Source organism: Canis lupus, chromosome 8 (genome assembly GCF_048164855.1).
Source record: "Canis lupus baileyi chromosome 8, mCanLup2.hap1, whole genome shotgun sequence".
NCBI lineage: Eukaryota > Metazoa > Chordata > Mammalia > Carnivora > Canidae > Canis > Canis lupus.
The window spans coordinates 17999696-18016286 of record NC_132845.1 but is presented as its reverse complement, the minus strand read 5'-3'; the positions used below and the strand labels follow the sequence as shown (position 1 = coordinate 18016286).

General features: G+C 34.9%; 1 protein-coding gene across 2 annotated transcripts in view; it reads right to left on the bottom strand.

Moving 5' to 3' along the window:
- Positions 1-16591, bottom strand: part of PKN2 (protein kinase N2) — a 129904-nt gene that overhangs the window by 27883 nt on the left and 85430 nt on the right. For both annotated transcript variants that reach the window (XM_072834386.1, XM_072834387.1), the window contains exons 7-8: positions 11019-11204; positions 9761-9870 (exon numbers count right to left, since the gene is read on the bottom strand). In XM_072834386.1, coding sequence (XP_072690487.1) covers positions 9761-9870; positions 11019-11204 — 296 coding nt within the window. The remainder of the gene's footprint in view (positions 1-9760; positions 9871-11018; positions 11205-16591) is intronic.

Below are 16591 nucleotides of genomic sequence, written 5' to 3'. Positions count from 1 at the left end.
GTCTACTATATTTTATTTTTAAAACAACTTTACCTAGATTGTCACTCACTCTTTTCTCAGGTTTCCAAATTCCTCTATTACTTATTTAAATAATTTAAACATTTATTTTATATTCTACAAGAAATAATCCCATTATCTATTGATGCTTACTGATGGTGGTTGTATCCCCATGTATTTTAAAATTTTTGATGCATGCTCATGTTAGGCATAATTCTCTAAGCTTCTGAAACACAACTTAATAGTTCATTATTTTGTCTTACACTGTTTTTTTTTTAAATCTACCAAACCATAGGGAACTTTAATGGAAAGAACATTTCTCACTGTTTTGTATTTCTCACAATGCTAAATATAGGCCTTTGAGCATTACTTTAAAGATCAGAAAGGTAGAAAAACACTAAAATACCTATACTGTGCTATAGGAGAGTAACAGGTAAAACATTAGGAAATAAGTCAGACTCAGTTGTATGGGGGAGGTTGGGAATAGGTAAGAAAGAAGATATTTTCAAATTGTGTATGCCACCGCCCTTCAGATTCTAATGTGTGTCATTTTGGGAATCTATTTGGGAATCACTGTACCAACAAGAGTGTCACCCGGGGATGCTGAAGTGTGTGTGGGTGGGTGGGGTGGGAATTGAAAAAACCCTGCTTTTTAGTTTTAAAGATATTTTTGTAGAAGTTATTCTCATTCATTCTGTTAATACTCAATGAATACCTATAGTAAGTACTGTGATAACGATACAAAGAGAAGCAATGTATGGTCCTGTTCTCAAATTTTTCATAGTTTTGTTGGGGAAATGTAAATGTAAATAAATACTGGCAACAGAGAGGCATATACAATTGGCACAATGACACAAAAGGAAGAACTGACCAATTTTTCCTAAGGGAAAGGTAGTAGGAAAATCAGAAAAGATAAGAATTGCTCAAATTGGGTTTTCAGATACAAATTACAAAATTAAAGGGGGAGAGAATACAGTAGTCAAAGGGGAAAGAATGTGCAAAGTTAAGCATGCATAAAGTATATTGTAGGGGCAGGAAATAGTTTCATCTAGCTAAAGCCTAGAATAGAAATAGGCATACTTTGGGAAATAAAGATGAGAAGATGGGCAGACAGGTCACAAAGGGCTTTGTATGACTTGCAAAGGTATTTGGTCTTTAACTTAGAAATTATATGCTGCCACTAAGGGATTTAAAATATAGAGGAGTAGAGGTCAGACCAAATCCGGCTATATAGTAGTTAAAAATAAGGCCTCTAGAACCAAGATTGCTTGGTACTGCACAGTGACTTTCTGTAGAACAAATAGGTTGAAATCTTAGCTCTACATCACTTACTAGTTTTGTGATCCTGGACTAATTACTTACTCTTTTGAGCCTTGGTATGCTCATCTGTAAAATATGTACAATAATATCATAAAACACCCAGGGCTGTATGAAAATTAAGAGTTAATACACACTCAGCACATACTATTTAGTAAATGTCAGCTTTTATTATTATTACTACTACTATTATTATTACATATGTGATATGTGATTAAGAAAATTTATACTGGAAACAGAGACGTGTTAGCCTATTAAAAAGAACATACTCGTTTCAGGTAAGACTTGGCTTTAGTGTCAGATGCCTCTGTGATTCCCAGAATCACTACTTTCTAGCTGTGTGAGCAAAAAAAGTTATTTAACTTTTGGACCTTCAGTAATCCCCAAAACAGTGATAATAATTATACACATAAGATTACTGTGAGGATTAAATGACACTATGTAATGTGTGTTGTTTAGAACCTATTACAGCAGAAGTTTCAGTATAATGTATAATAGGGAGAAAAAGAGCAGATTGTGAGCACAAATTACTACACTTCAAAAATCTTGACTATAAAAGAGAGGTCTATCAACAGAGCTATGAAGAAGTAAACCAAATTTTTAATGGGAGGAATGTGAACAGACACAGTAAGAATCAGAGGTGAGAAGAAAGGAGGAGGTAAAAAAAAAAAAGAAAAAAAAATATATATATATGTAGGCGACAGTTGCAGTAACTGATGGAACAGGATTTAGGAGATGAGAAAGAATGGAAACTGGAGAACAAATTGAATTCTTCCTTACAGGATAGAGAGAAATCTCTTTTTCTGAAACTAGTGAGGAAGATACAGAAATATTTGCAGGTGATGGAGGAATTTGAGGAAGCTGCATTCTAATGATCTTAAGTCTTATCTATAAAACAGAAGGAAAGGTGTCTAAGGTGGGATAGAAGACTTGAAAAGATAGGTCAAAGAAAAGCTTCTGGTAATGGGATTAAGATATGAAATGCAGGACAACTTTTACAAGCCCAGATGAGATTAGAAATGAAAATTTACAGTAATGGGTATGATTAATATTTCAGCAGCATTCAGTAGATTAGAAAAGACAGATGGTAGGACTGATTTGCTGTTGAGGCTTTCTGCAACAGGTGTGATATAAAAAGACTGAAGGATGCTTGATGTGAGGGCATCAGTAAAGAAATGGTTCAGGGTGACACCAGTTTTAGGGTACACAGAAAAAATGTAATTTGTAAGGCGCTGATTGCCCCTTCTTTAGCCCCTTCCTGAAGAATCAAGGAAATGGATATATTTGATCAAATATCTAGTTCTGTGGTAATAAGGAAGAGAACCAGAGGAGTAACAAATAATTACATGAGCTATCATTTACTACATAACCATTAATATAGGTAGTTTATGTAACTATCTCATTTAGGGAAATAAAAGATTTGGTGAAAGTCTGTCATATCAAACTTAAGATTTCAGAACAGTTCACTGCTAAAATGACAAGGAGTAAAGGTATACTGTAGCGGAGATATTCAAACAACTCTGAAAATGATCTTATGCTAAGAGAGTTATTTACATATATAGCCCCCCATCCCACCCCAATCCCCTAGAATAATGTTGAAGCGAAGAATTAAAGTCCTTAAAGAATACTAGAAACTGGTGATCAAGAGATGATAGAGATGGGGGGGAGGGAAGCAGATGATAATGTAATATAGTTCATCGTCTCAGAGGTCATAGCCTCAGAAGGTACTATGATGTGTCATTTGACAGAACTAGGAGGCAGTAAAAAGGTAAGAATGGTAAATATTATCAAAAAAAATTTTTAATTAAGTAGGCTCTACACCCAACATGGGGCTCTGACGACCCTGACATCAAGAGATGCATGCACTACTGACTGAGCCATTCAGAGCCCCTGTAGTTACACTATAAGTTAAAAAACAGGATCTCAGATTAAACGGTATGGTCAATGTCAGACAGCTCAAACACAGAAGTTAAAATGTCTTTGTATTCCTATTCTATGGGCTCCCCTAGGAAGACTGAGGGAATTCAGGGAAAATGAGAAATTGATAGCTACTTGCAATTAAAATAAACATTAAAAAGGACCAAGTTTTATCAGAAAATATAAAAAGGGGAAGTCGAGGGGAGTGACTCTTGTTGTTGGGGTTGTGAGTTGGAGCCCCACGTTGGGCATAGAGATTACTTAATTAAAAAAATTAAAAATAAAAAAAGAATCCTGGGTTATTATTAAAAGGGAAACACACCCATAAATACAGAGAACAAACAGATGGTTGCCAGAAGGATGGCGGTGGACTGTGGGAATGGGCAAGATGGGTTACCGGGAGTAGTAGATATAGGGTTACAGTCATTGGTATTATAATAGCTTTGTATGGTGACAAAGTAGTTGAATTTGTGGTGAGCAGAGCATTAACGAACAGATTTGCTGTGTTACCACATCGTACACCTGAAAATAATGTAATACCGTGTCAACTACACATCAGTAAAAATTAAAAAAAGAATCCTGGATTATATTTTAGGCTAGTTATTTAATCCTTAGCCATACTCCTTATTAATTTATAAAATGAGAGGGCTGAATTACATCAGCAATTTTCAAAGCTTTGTTTTTCTTAAGTGGCAAATTCCAAATGATATCTTAGCTAGGATACCAAAACAAACAAAAAGTCTCTGTGTTGCCCCCTAAGACAATTCTACAGAGCCCTGACCTCCCACGAACATAATCTGGGTTTTCTTAGATTATTCGAGGTCTAGATCATTTTCAGAATATCTCATAACTCCAAAAAGACCTATGAATCTTTGTATCTTGAAAAGGATAGAAATAGTATAAATAACTTAGTTCCAGAATCCTGTAGAAAAGAAACTTGACATTTGAGGCAAAATGCTAGGCATGAACACGTCAGACAGTTGAAAATAACATTTTCTATAAATATTTCAATAAACATTTTCCATAAATAAATATTCTATAAATATAATGGATAAAGTAAAAGGGTAAAAGTTACATGAAAAAGTGAAATGTACAGTGCAAACACAAGTAGTTATCATGATAAGGAATGTAGTCTCTGCCAAACAGAAGTTTATAATCATATTAAGGACAAGTAACATGCCTATCAGGAACCTGGAAGGTCTAGCTGGCCTCAAGGATGAAAAGCTTTACTTGCTCATGCACTGTTTTCAAACTTTGAAAGGGAAGACTAACCCAAAGTGGGAAGACTGTCTAAAGTCATGGAAAAAAAAACAATTTTAGGTGAAGATCACTACTGCAAGTAGAGAGGAACCAATCAACAAACAGTCTTTCTAGTTTTTGAAGCTTGTAGTGTGGGTTATTTTAAATTATTTTCTCTCTTTCAAGTTTTCATCTTCTTCTATTATTTCCTTCTCTGCATGACTGTTATCTATCTCATTCAAATTACCTTAAAGGAAAGAGCATCCATTTTGAAGAGTATTGAGGTCTAGTACCAGCTCTGAAATTTATTAAAATGTAACTACTCTGGTACTCCGTTTCCCTAACTATAAAATGATGGTAACTTACTTTTGAGTTCTTTATTATTAATTTTATATGTATATATGTGTTACTTTTAAGTTCTATTTTAAATATAAAACTCTACAAAACATAATAATGTGTCTACAAGAGAAATCTTCTATCTAGTTGTTTTCCCTCTAACAATAATTGAGTTTTTTTTTTTTTTTTTTTAAGATTTATTTTAGAGAGAAAGCAGGTGCACACATAAGCAAGGGGAGGGGCAGGGAGAGAGAATCTTGAGCAGATTCCCCACTGAGCGCAAAGCTCAATCCCACAACCCTGAGATCACAACCTGGGCTGAAATCAGGGGTTTGGATGCTTAACTGACTGAATCACCCAAGTGTCCCTCTTTGAGTTTCATTTTGATCATATCACTCATCAAAAATCCTATAATTACTTTAAATAGGCTCTGAAGTGAAAGAAAATGACATTCAGCCAATTAATTCCCCATTACCTACCATGCTCTTCTATTATACTTAAATTCATAGCCACCCACACATCAAAGCCTTGGGCTAAAAAAGAATTAATGCCATCAAGTGGTTAGAAATGTGCCAGGCAACAAAAGGGATTTTATATACACTACCTCAGTTTTTCTAATAATTCTGCAAAGATTACAGTTGACCCTTGAACAATGGAAGAGTTTTAAAGCACCAAACCTTGTGCAGTCAAAATCTGATTATTCTGACTCCCAATATGTTACTAATAGTCTACTGTTGACTGGAAACTGAGAACGTATTTTGTATGTATTATACACTATCTTCTTATAATAAAGTAAGCTAGAGAAAAAAATGTTATTAAAAAATCATAAGAGAAAATAGATTTATAGCACTTTACTGTACAATATCCATGTATTAAGTGGGCCTGAGTAATTCAAACAGGTGTTGTTCAAGGATTAACTATAGGTCTTATCCCCATTTCAGAGATGGTGAAACAAATGTGTAGTAGTAAGGTTATGTAACTTGTCTACTATCAAAAGCTAGTAAGTAGCAGATAGACAATGAACTCAACTTGCCTGGCTTCAAAGCCAATGTCATAATCTATTACATTATAAATGAATGGAAACTGAAAGAAACATTTTATGGTCATAAATATTTATATGTATTCACACAGTTTAGAAAGAAGTCACAAATATAACCAAGACATGAAAACTATATCTATCTATACTAACAACCTCAACTGTTATTTCCCTCTTCAGTGGGCTTGACTGAATTATATTGGTTGGTTTGTTTGTTTGTTTGTTTGTTTGTTTATTTATTTATTTATTTATTTATTTATTTATTTATTTATTTATGATAGGCACAGAGAAAGAGAGAGAAAGAGAGAGGCAGAGACACAGGCAGAGGGAGACGCAGACTCCATGCCGGGAGCCCGACGCGGGACACGATCCCAGGACTCCAGGATCGTGCCCTGGGCCAAAGGCAAGCATGAAACCGCTGAGCTACCCAGGGATCCCCTATATTGGTCTATTTAAACAGCTAATTTGTAGCATGTAACAATGCTGGTTCTTTTACCCTGAAAGAGAAAATATCAAAGTCGAAAAAAAATCTTAGATGTATAACTTTTTTTCTGATATAAAAATTCCTTGAAAATCTTTTTTTATAAGTTGCTCACTCAATTTTATTGAGAGAGAACTTACTATTTTCCATAGCAGCTCATTTCATTTTTTTAACATATTATCCTTTGTAATGAAAAAAAATCAGCCATCCATTGACTTTTGGTTTGTTCTCCACAGACACAAAGTATATAGTTAATCTAAGGATGCAACATGTACAACAACTTGTCACTTGCTACTTCTCCAAGAATTTGGCAAACATTGCTGCTTGATCAATATAACCTCTGAAAACCAAGTCCCATCCTGTAAACCTTAACAGTGAGGTCTAGGAAGTCACTACCGATCAATTAGAATAAACACACAAATTGAAATCTCATTGTTCTCACTACCCTAACTTTATCCTCACATTCCTCCTTCTAACTTTAAAGACAATTGTCAAATCTTTGTTAAATTTCTTCCTTAACAGACTTTTAAAAATCCCGTTTTTCTTCAATTGTTTGATATGTAACAGGGTTTTCATCATCTCACCATTCCTGCAATTATTCACTGGATAAGCTTTTATAATGCTTATCTAAGGTATGATCTGTTTCAACTCAAGGTTTTTCATTTCTCTTTGGCAAACCTTTCTCCTCCTACCCTTGGGATACTGCTTAAGATCTGTTGTTAGATCTTTGTTTTCTTCCTTTACAAACTCTTTCATTATATGTTAGTCTTTTATTGGCTTCTATAGTACATGGTACTTCTAGCAGATCATGTACCACAGATAAATCAAATGATGTCAACTCCGCTATTAAAAGCCCTTCAATTGTCTCTCAATTCTTAACTTATAAAGATCCTAGTGATTTGGCATGTAACTACATCTACTTTACTCTACATTGATCTTGTCTCCCAGTTTTTATTCTTAAAACATATCAGGTTCTCTCCCACCTCAGGGGTTGTATATTTTGTCTCTTCTGCTGGGAACACTCTCCCTTGGATCTTTGCAAGTCTGGTAACTTTTCACTCACCAGGTCTCAGGTCAAATATAGCATCCTCAAAGAGATTCCCTAATTACTCCATCTAAAGTAGCCTCCACCTCCTTATTACACTGCCCTATTTACTTCCTTCACTGTACTTATAGGTGGTTTTTGTTTTTTTTACTTGTTTACTATTATCTTCCCTCATTAGAATATAAGGTTCCTAAGGATATGGACTTTGGAGTTTTCATTAATCATTACCAGTATCTAGAATGGTGCTTGGCACAGAACAGAAAATCGGTGATTGTTAAACCTAAGAGTTCTCTTACAGCAATGAGCATATATTATCTCTGTAAATCGAGAACATAGTAAAAAGCCTGGTACATATGAGACATTCAATAAATATTTTGAAATGAATGGATTGACTTTACCCACTTGGATGATATTCACTGTGACCTCTACTCAAATGATCTTCGAAGCTACTTATCTAGCCCTAACCTCTAGTTCTTTATTTAATTGCTAAGTAATTAGGCATAGAACCCATCTTCTTCCAATACAGATTTTTTCCAATTACTGTGGCATCATTTTCTTTGCAAATTATAGACAAATTCCTTCCCTTGTACTCAAATCCAACTAGATAGGTTGTTTTGTTTTTGTTTTTTAAGATTTTATTATTTATTTGAAAGAGAGAAAATATGCAAGCAGGCAGAGGGTCAGAAGGAGAAGGAGAAACAGACTCACTGCGGAGCAGAGAGCCTGATGCAGGCCTTGATCCCAGGATGCTGGAATCATGACCTGAGCTAAAGGCAGATGCCTAAACAACTGAGCCACCTTGGGCCCCATTAATACTATTTTTTCCCTTCATTTTCTACACGTATCTTTTTCGATCCCTACTACCAATTTTTACTTCAAGCTCTCCTAATCTTACAGTTATAGCACTGGAGTAGCTGCCTGCCAATTTGTATACCTTTAGTTCCTCCTCTGTCAAATTCGTTCTTCATACAAATTCCAAGACCAACTTTTCCGTTATGTCTCTTCCATCCCATCTTCCATACCAACAAGTATAAACACCTTAGCCTAGCATTCTAAGACCTCAACATCTTTTTAACTGAAATCATCAAAAAAGGTGTATTTGGGAAATGAGGTGGCAAACTTTTACAGTTTCAGATGTAATGGTAAAAAATTATGCAACTAAACAGGTATATACTGAAGACCACTGAAATATAAGTTCTTTGAGGAACCTTGAGAGACCTTGTTTATATTGTTCATTGCCAATCTACTACCTGGAAATGCCAGGAATACAGTAGATACCAATGAATATTTGTTGAGTAAATGAGTGAATAATTTCAAGATAATTTTTAATGAATAAATGAAGGATCTTAAATGAGAGAATGAATGCCAACATGAATGTAGTGTTCTTTGAAATTCAGTCTGGTATTCAGACACATGAAGACTAGTTAGTAAATTACTTTAGTACAAAAAAAAGCTAACATTAATCAAGTTCTTACCACTTGTCTAAGATTTTTACATGGATTTAATCTTTACACATCTCACTGAAGTCGTTGGTATTAAAGTTAAGAAAATCGGTATACATAAAGATGAAGTATTTTGCTCAAGTATATGCATTTTTTGAATCAAGAAAAGCAGTGAAGAGGGCCTGATTAGGATGCTGGCTATGAGGAAAGGAAAAAATAAATAGGAAAAATATTTTTAAAGTAGTGTAGAGCAGTAATCACCACCTCATAAGCACTGTAAATCTGCTTTCAGTAAAATATGAATTTAAAAAATGACACCTGTATCAACCTAAGTACTAAATGATAAAAATCTTGATATCTTTCTTAGTTTTTAGACAAAATTAGGTTTAAGTTCTATATTTTTGGCCTATACCCCAGTGGATGGATTAAAATATAAATAAGAAAGTTAGCAACATGGACTTGAATCTACTGTGGACCAAATTTACTTCTGGTTGATTCTACAGCTACATTTTGCATTCTAGACATTCACATCATTCATGAAAGCCACTGAGACACATGGAAGTCTGTGTAAGTGAGCACATTAGCACATTTCAAATCCAACTTTGATACTATGACCTAGAAATGGTGAGTCAAAAGAATTCCCTTAATTGTTAGAGAGTGCATTACTAAAATAAATATATTTTAATATTAGCACTCACTTGTCTTTAGGTTAATATAAACTAGACATTTTCAAATCACTGCACAAGCAAAAAGCTACTGCAGCATCTGGTGTTCACCTGTCTTAAGGTAGACTTATATTACTCACCAGATGAGGAATGTCAAAAATACCTAGATTCTTCTTTTATTGCATTAAAAACAAAACTTTTCAAAGCCTTTCTTCAAAAATAAAATTTACATTCAAAATGAATGATAAATATAATGAAAATTCAAGTAAAATATTTTCATCTTACCCTGTCCAGTTCCAGTGTAAACTTCTGGTCCCATGACTGATTAGAAATGGGTTTCCAGCTCGTTTGACCAACCACAGTATTATCTAGCTTCAAAACTGCACATACATCATCTGTAATACAATTTATAGACTTGTTTAAATATTCTAAAACCTTTAAAATAGAGGTACAACTGTTTAACAGCAACAGAAGCTTATGATCCTCTCAGATAAGGTGTTTTTTTTCTTTTCTTTTTTTAGAGAAGGAGAGAGAGAGGAGGGGGTGGGAGGGCTGAAGGAAGAGGGGGAGAGAATCTTAAGCAGGCTCCATTTCCAATGTGAAGCCTGACTCCGGGCTCAATCTCACAACTCTGAGATCATGACCTGAGTGGAAATCAAGAATAGAAAGCTTAAGCAACTGACCCACCCAGGTGCCCTGAAAGTAAGGGCTTTCTTTATCCAGAAGCTTTGAATCTTAACTGGGTACTTTTATACGTACATACACTCCCAACTAGATGCTCCCAACTTATCCTTTGTGTTTGACAAAAACAAAAAGATTAAATGCTATCTGTTTTGTATGTGTATATGTTTGTATGTAAATACTAATCATCTAGTTTTTCCCCCTCTACAATTCTATTTATAGAGCTTGTTACCTCAGGCAATTTTTATTTTCATAACTTTCCTAAAATCTCTCTATATATACAGGAAAACACTGACATACTTGCTTCTGTACTCTGTAGCAGGTTGAATTGTCACAGGCCTTTTTTCCCCTACCCCCCAGTTATACCTTTGTATCAGAGTTCATAATTACATTTTAGAATGTCTCCAAAGTGCTTCATAAACCTGTTGCATCATACTTTTACTACCTCCATCCATGCCTCCATTTGTTTGCTAACTGAGCTACTATCCTAGTAGACATGTTTGGTCCCAAGATTATCAAAATCTCAATGTTAATTTAGAAGTGTCACTATACTGTTAAAAGAATCAAGTCTAATAGGCTTTGAACACCTTCAGTTTGGCATAAAGAGTGATATTCAAAATTTTATTCTTCCTAAAGAATTAATGCAATATGTCATTCAGTTTTCTAATACAATTTCAATAAATTTGGTTGTTTTTCTTACAGTATAGCTTTTAAGATTTTAAAAATTAAATTATAGAAATCGTAATTGTAAAGCTTTTTGTTCAACTTTGGCTCTTCCCATTGCTGTCCCCATTGCTATGTCCTTTGTATAGACCCTTTAATTTGTTATATGATTAAAAAAAAAAAAATCTGGTTACTGAACTGGACAAGTCGTCGGTTTTTAGGAGATTTCGACTACTTCCACTTTTACTTTTACTTGTTCTGCTCATGAAAGATGATCTGGTTTCACTTGGACTCCAACCAGGTAGTGCAACCGATGTTGCTTTTGACCGTCCAGGGACATTCTCTAGAATATCTTGACAGCCCATAAGACGAACTTCCAAAGTACCTGTTTATCATCAACAAATATCAAATAAGAACATCAATTTTTTAAATTTTTTTTTTAAATTTTTATTTATTTATGATAGTCACACAGAGAGAGAGAGAGGCAGAGACAGAGGCAGAGGGAGAAGCAGGCTCCATGCACTGGGAGCCCGACGTGGGATTCGATCCCAGGTCTCCAGGATCGTGCCCTGGGCCAAAGGCAGGCACCAAACCGCTGCGCCACCCAGGGATCCCAGAACATCAATTTTTTAAAAAGCTTTTTTTATTTATTTGAGAGAGACAGAGCACAAGCAGGGGGAGGAGCAGAGGGAAAAGCAGACTCCCTGCTGAGCAGGGAGCTCCAAGCCAGCTGGATCCCAGGATCACCCCAGCCTGAAGGCAGACACTTAACTGACTGAGCCACCCAGGCGCCCCAGAACATCAATTCTTAATATAGAACTATGTCTTTGATAAAAAGAAACGGGGGTGGAGGGGTGATGTGCTAAAATAACAAAATCTCTTCTCCCAGAGGATCTGTGAGGTAACTAATCATCTTTCCTATTTTAATTAGAGAAACTTATTGAAAATTCTTAATTAATACAACTATAAGAAATTTTATGGAAAGAACAGCACTTCCCAAAAAAAAACTGTCTGCAAGGCATAAAACAAGTTACATAAACTCTTGTACATCTGAATACTCATTTATATAATTACATGGAAGAATTACAGAATTATGTCACAGACCATGTGGGAGGAGAAACATAAAGCCAAATAATATGCCTATTAGAATAAACATACAGAAATTAGAAACAAGGAAAACTGTTGTGTTTAGTAGTTATGTAGTTAACACAGAAAAGAACTTTATAAGGTTTTTTTTTTGCATAAATAAATGGGTTTCTGTTCTATTTGAGATGTAAAATAATATTAACTTTCCATTCTAATAGTTTAGCAAGTGAAATAATTACAGACTGTAATTATCTAAGCATAAAATAATTGCAATTTCCTTAGGCAAATAAATACTAAAGGTGCTCAAAAGAAAATGAGGAACTGTGAGTCCATCCAGATACAGCTTTGTCATCATTTGGGCTAGACTTAGTATACTAGAATTTAAAGATGGTGCTGCAGTATTAAAATTTTAGATATTGGACAGTGAATAACATTTAAGGAAGAGTATTTCTTGGTCTCATTAAACTTAAACAATTAAAGCTTCATTTTATTTAAACTTTTAATTATTTAAAGTAACCAAAGGACTTTTAACAAAGTAAAAAAAGTGTGGATTTATGCTCAATTCAAACTAAAAAAAATTAAAGTGAAAAAAAGAATTAAAAACATTGGATGTCAGGCAATGAAGAACACAGATACTCAAGGAATGGGAAACAAATGAGATGAACCTTAAGACTGCCTGAGTTTACTTCCTTGAATATATCTGGGACACAGTACAGGGAGGGGCAGTTTAGGTGCAGCCAAGTAGACTCCCTGGGTTAAAGAGTTAGAACTGAGAGTACTGACACAGAACGAAGACTGAATTGACCAAGGTGGCTAGGACTCACAGGCAGAATAAAAGAAAACAACTCTCCAGAGACAGAAGAACTAAGTTGTGGGGAGGGTTTCCCTGATCAGCTATTCAGTCCCACCCCAGTAGCAGAGATTAATAGAGATTAATTACCCTTAGACTAAATGATGCTCTGGTCTGCATAACAAACCTTAAAAGCAATACTCAAAAGATCAAATTATTTCCAGGGAACTTAACTGTGACCTATAACAAAGCTCAAGAGTACTTACAGGAATACCAAAATATCTAGCACCAAGAAGCTAATACTCAATGTCAGAGATGACTGGGAATGTATGTTTTCTATTGCTGAATTACCAATTACGACAAATATAGTGGCCTAAAACAACACCCATTTATTACCTCACAATTCTGTAGGTCAGAATCTAGGTAGGCTGTCCGCACTTTCTGCTAGAAATCTCACAAGGCTAAAATCATCATGTCTGTCAGGCTGGACTCTTACCTGTAAGCTCTGAAGAATCTGCTTCCAAGCTCATTCAGGTTATTGGCAGAATCCAATTTCTAGCAGACAAAGGATTGGGGTCCCTATTTCCTTGCTACTTGATGGCCAGGAGTGGTTTTCAAGTTCTAAAGGCCATCTGAATTCCTCACTACATAGCTGGCCCTTTCCATCTTCAAGCCAGCAATGACACATATAATCTTTTCATGATTCAGATCTTTCTTCCCTATCTGGCACTGGCCAGAGAAAATGCTCTACTTTCAGGAGACTCCTATGATCATAATCAGCCTACCCAGATCATTGCCCTTTACATCAACCCAAAAGCAACTGATTAGTAACCTTAATCACATAGGCAAAATCCCCTATGCCATATAACATAATATTATCACCAGTGATATCTCATCATATTCACAGAAGAGGGATTCCATGGATCATTCTTAAAATTCTGCCTATCTTGCCTAGCAAGCAGATAAACAGAAAAATATGATCCATACTAAAAAAAAAAAATCAAAAATCGATCCAAAACTGACATAAATGTTAGCATTAGCAGATAAGCACATTCCTACAATTATATTCCATGTGTTCAAAAAGTTGAATACAGACAGACAAGAAATAAAAAAGACCCAAAACAAAATTTTAGAGATAAAAACTACCATGTTTAAGATTTAAGGAAAAATATACTGGGATGGGATTGGTGGCAGGTTATACATTGCAAAGAAAAGGCTACTGAACTTGAAGCAGTAGAAATTATCAAAAATAAGAGAAAGACTTGAGGGGAAAACAAACAAACCAATGCATATGTAAAATGTGTTTTACTTCAAGTAGCCTAATATATGTGCAGTTAAGTCCCTGAAGAAGAGCAGAGACTGGGGACAGAAATATATTTGAAAAAAATAATGGCTGAAATTTTTCTACATTTGATGAAAGCTATAAACCTAGGAAGTATCCAAGAATTTCAATGAAAACCAAGCAAAAGAAAAAGAAGTAAATCACATGAAAGCATAATCTTAATGGGATCCCTGGATGGCGCAGCGGTTTGGCGCCTGCCTTTGGCCCAGGGCGCGATCCTGGAGACCCGGGATCGAATCCCACGTCGGGCTCCCGGTGCATGGAGCCTGCTTCTCCCTCTCCCTGTGTCTCTGCCTCTCTCTTTCTCTGTGACTATCATAAATAAATAAATAAATACCTTAAAAAAAATTAAAAAAAAAAAATTCTCTAAACAAAGAAAATATTAAAAGCAATCAGAGAAAAAAAGACATGTTACAAAGTTTAGGATGGCAGTGGATTACTCATTAGAAACAATGAAAGCAAGATAGAAAAGCAACAACTTTAAAGTACTAGAAAATGAACAAGCAAATAAACTGTGAAATTAGAACTCTAGACACACTGATATCTTCCAAACATGAAGACTCTTCAGATGTTAAAATGGGTAAAGAATCCATTATCAGTAGGCTGTCATATGATATAGCCATATCATTCCTAAGTATTTACTCAAGTGAAATATACATTTACACAAAAACTGCACAAGTATGTTATTAGCAGCTATATTTGAAAAACTACAAAATGGAAACAAATCAAATATCTCTCATGGGTGAATGGATAAACTGTGGAATATCCACATCTGAATACTACTAATAGTAGAGAGGAACCATTGATACATGCAACATAGATGAATAACAAAGTAATTGCTCAGAGTGAAAAAGGCCAGAAATCCCTCTCCCAAAAGAAGACAGTATAAACTGCATGATTCCATTTATATAAAATTGTACAAAATAGAAACTAATAGCAAGTGATAGAAACAGGTCAGTGATTGCCTGGAGACAGATGTGGGTAGGGAGAGCATGAGAAGAGCAGGAAAGAGGGATTACACAGAGGCACACAAGGACAATTTTAGGATGATGGATACTTTCATTATCTTGATTGTTGTGATGGTTTCACAAGTGTAAAATTATGACAAAAACCTTCAAGTTATGCACTTCAAATAAAACTGGATGTTGATGATGGTGACAACTATATACATTTCCTAAAAGCCCTAAAACTGTGGTTGAATCCTACAGTATATAAATTATGTCTCAATGAAGTTATTAAAGATGGAGCGGGAAGCTCCAATTTAATGTTTGGTTAGGTTATGGAAATCTTCTTTAATTGTAAAGTGTTAAGGCAGATTAAATACAATAGATAGCATTTTAATTTTAGTTCAAAAGAATCAACTTGTGTCTGTGTGTTGTATTTGCTTTTTTGTTGTTAAACTGACAAACTTAGCTCATTTCCATTGTACATGCTTAGCTGTAAAAGTCATCCTGGGGAAACTGAAAACATCTGGTCACTACTTCAAACCCTGGTAGCTTATTAAATATTTTAGTAATTTCAATATATTAGGAGATGACAATGCTCAGCACACCTACTTCCATTTAGGAAAAAGAAATCTAGAGGGATTTAAGCTCATTATTAAGCATCTAGAAGTTCTTTTCATGAGGTGACAACAGTTGCAATTGTATATAACCATATTAGAAATAGCTTAAAATTAATTTATTTTTATACCCCACAATATGAAATTTTTAAAACAAGTAATCCAAAAACTAAATGTTTATATTCATAAGCAGTAGCTATGAACTCCATTAGAACACGTAAATGCTTTTTTAGTTTTTTAACATTCTGAAAAAAACTATTTTATATCCATTTTACTAATTCAGTACCTGACAATTTTTTTAATTCTGAGGAAATTTTCTTTCATAAAAACTAACAGATGTCTCAAAATGTGGACCAAAAAATTTAATACCTTAGATCAAAATAGCACCAAATTTGCAAATTTCAATTTATAACCATACAACCACAAAAGAAATCAGAGTATAAATAAGACAAATCACAAATAATAGCATGCAGTGAGAAACTCAGGAGGGTAAATGCTCCTGCTACTTGTCCATGATAATTTTTTTTTTTAATTCATGAGACACACACACACACACACACACACACACACACACAGAGAAAGAGAGAGAGAGGCAGAGACACAGGCAGAGGGAGAAGCAGGCTCCATGCAGGGAGCCCAACATGGGACTTGATCCCCAGTCTTCAGGATCAGGCCCTGGGCTGAAGGCGGCGCTAAACCGCTGAGCCACCTGGGCTGCCCTGTCCATGATAATTCTTCATTGTGTCTAATCCTTTAAGCCCAATACTATTTCTCTTCCTAGTTACTCTACATTTAGTTTAAGGTTCAAAAGAATTAACTAATTCTAAGTTTCAGTATGAATTTAAAGGGATTTTTTTTAAAAACCAAAATGTCTTAAGAATTGTAAGATACTTCCTTTTACACTGGTGATTTACATCACTTTGAATAAAGTTCAGTAAGGCAATGAAGAACAGAAAAAGAGAGACTCCAACTGGTTAAAGAATTGGGGAGAGG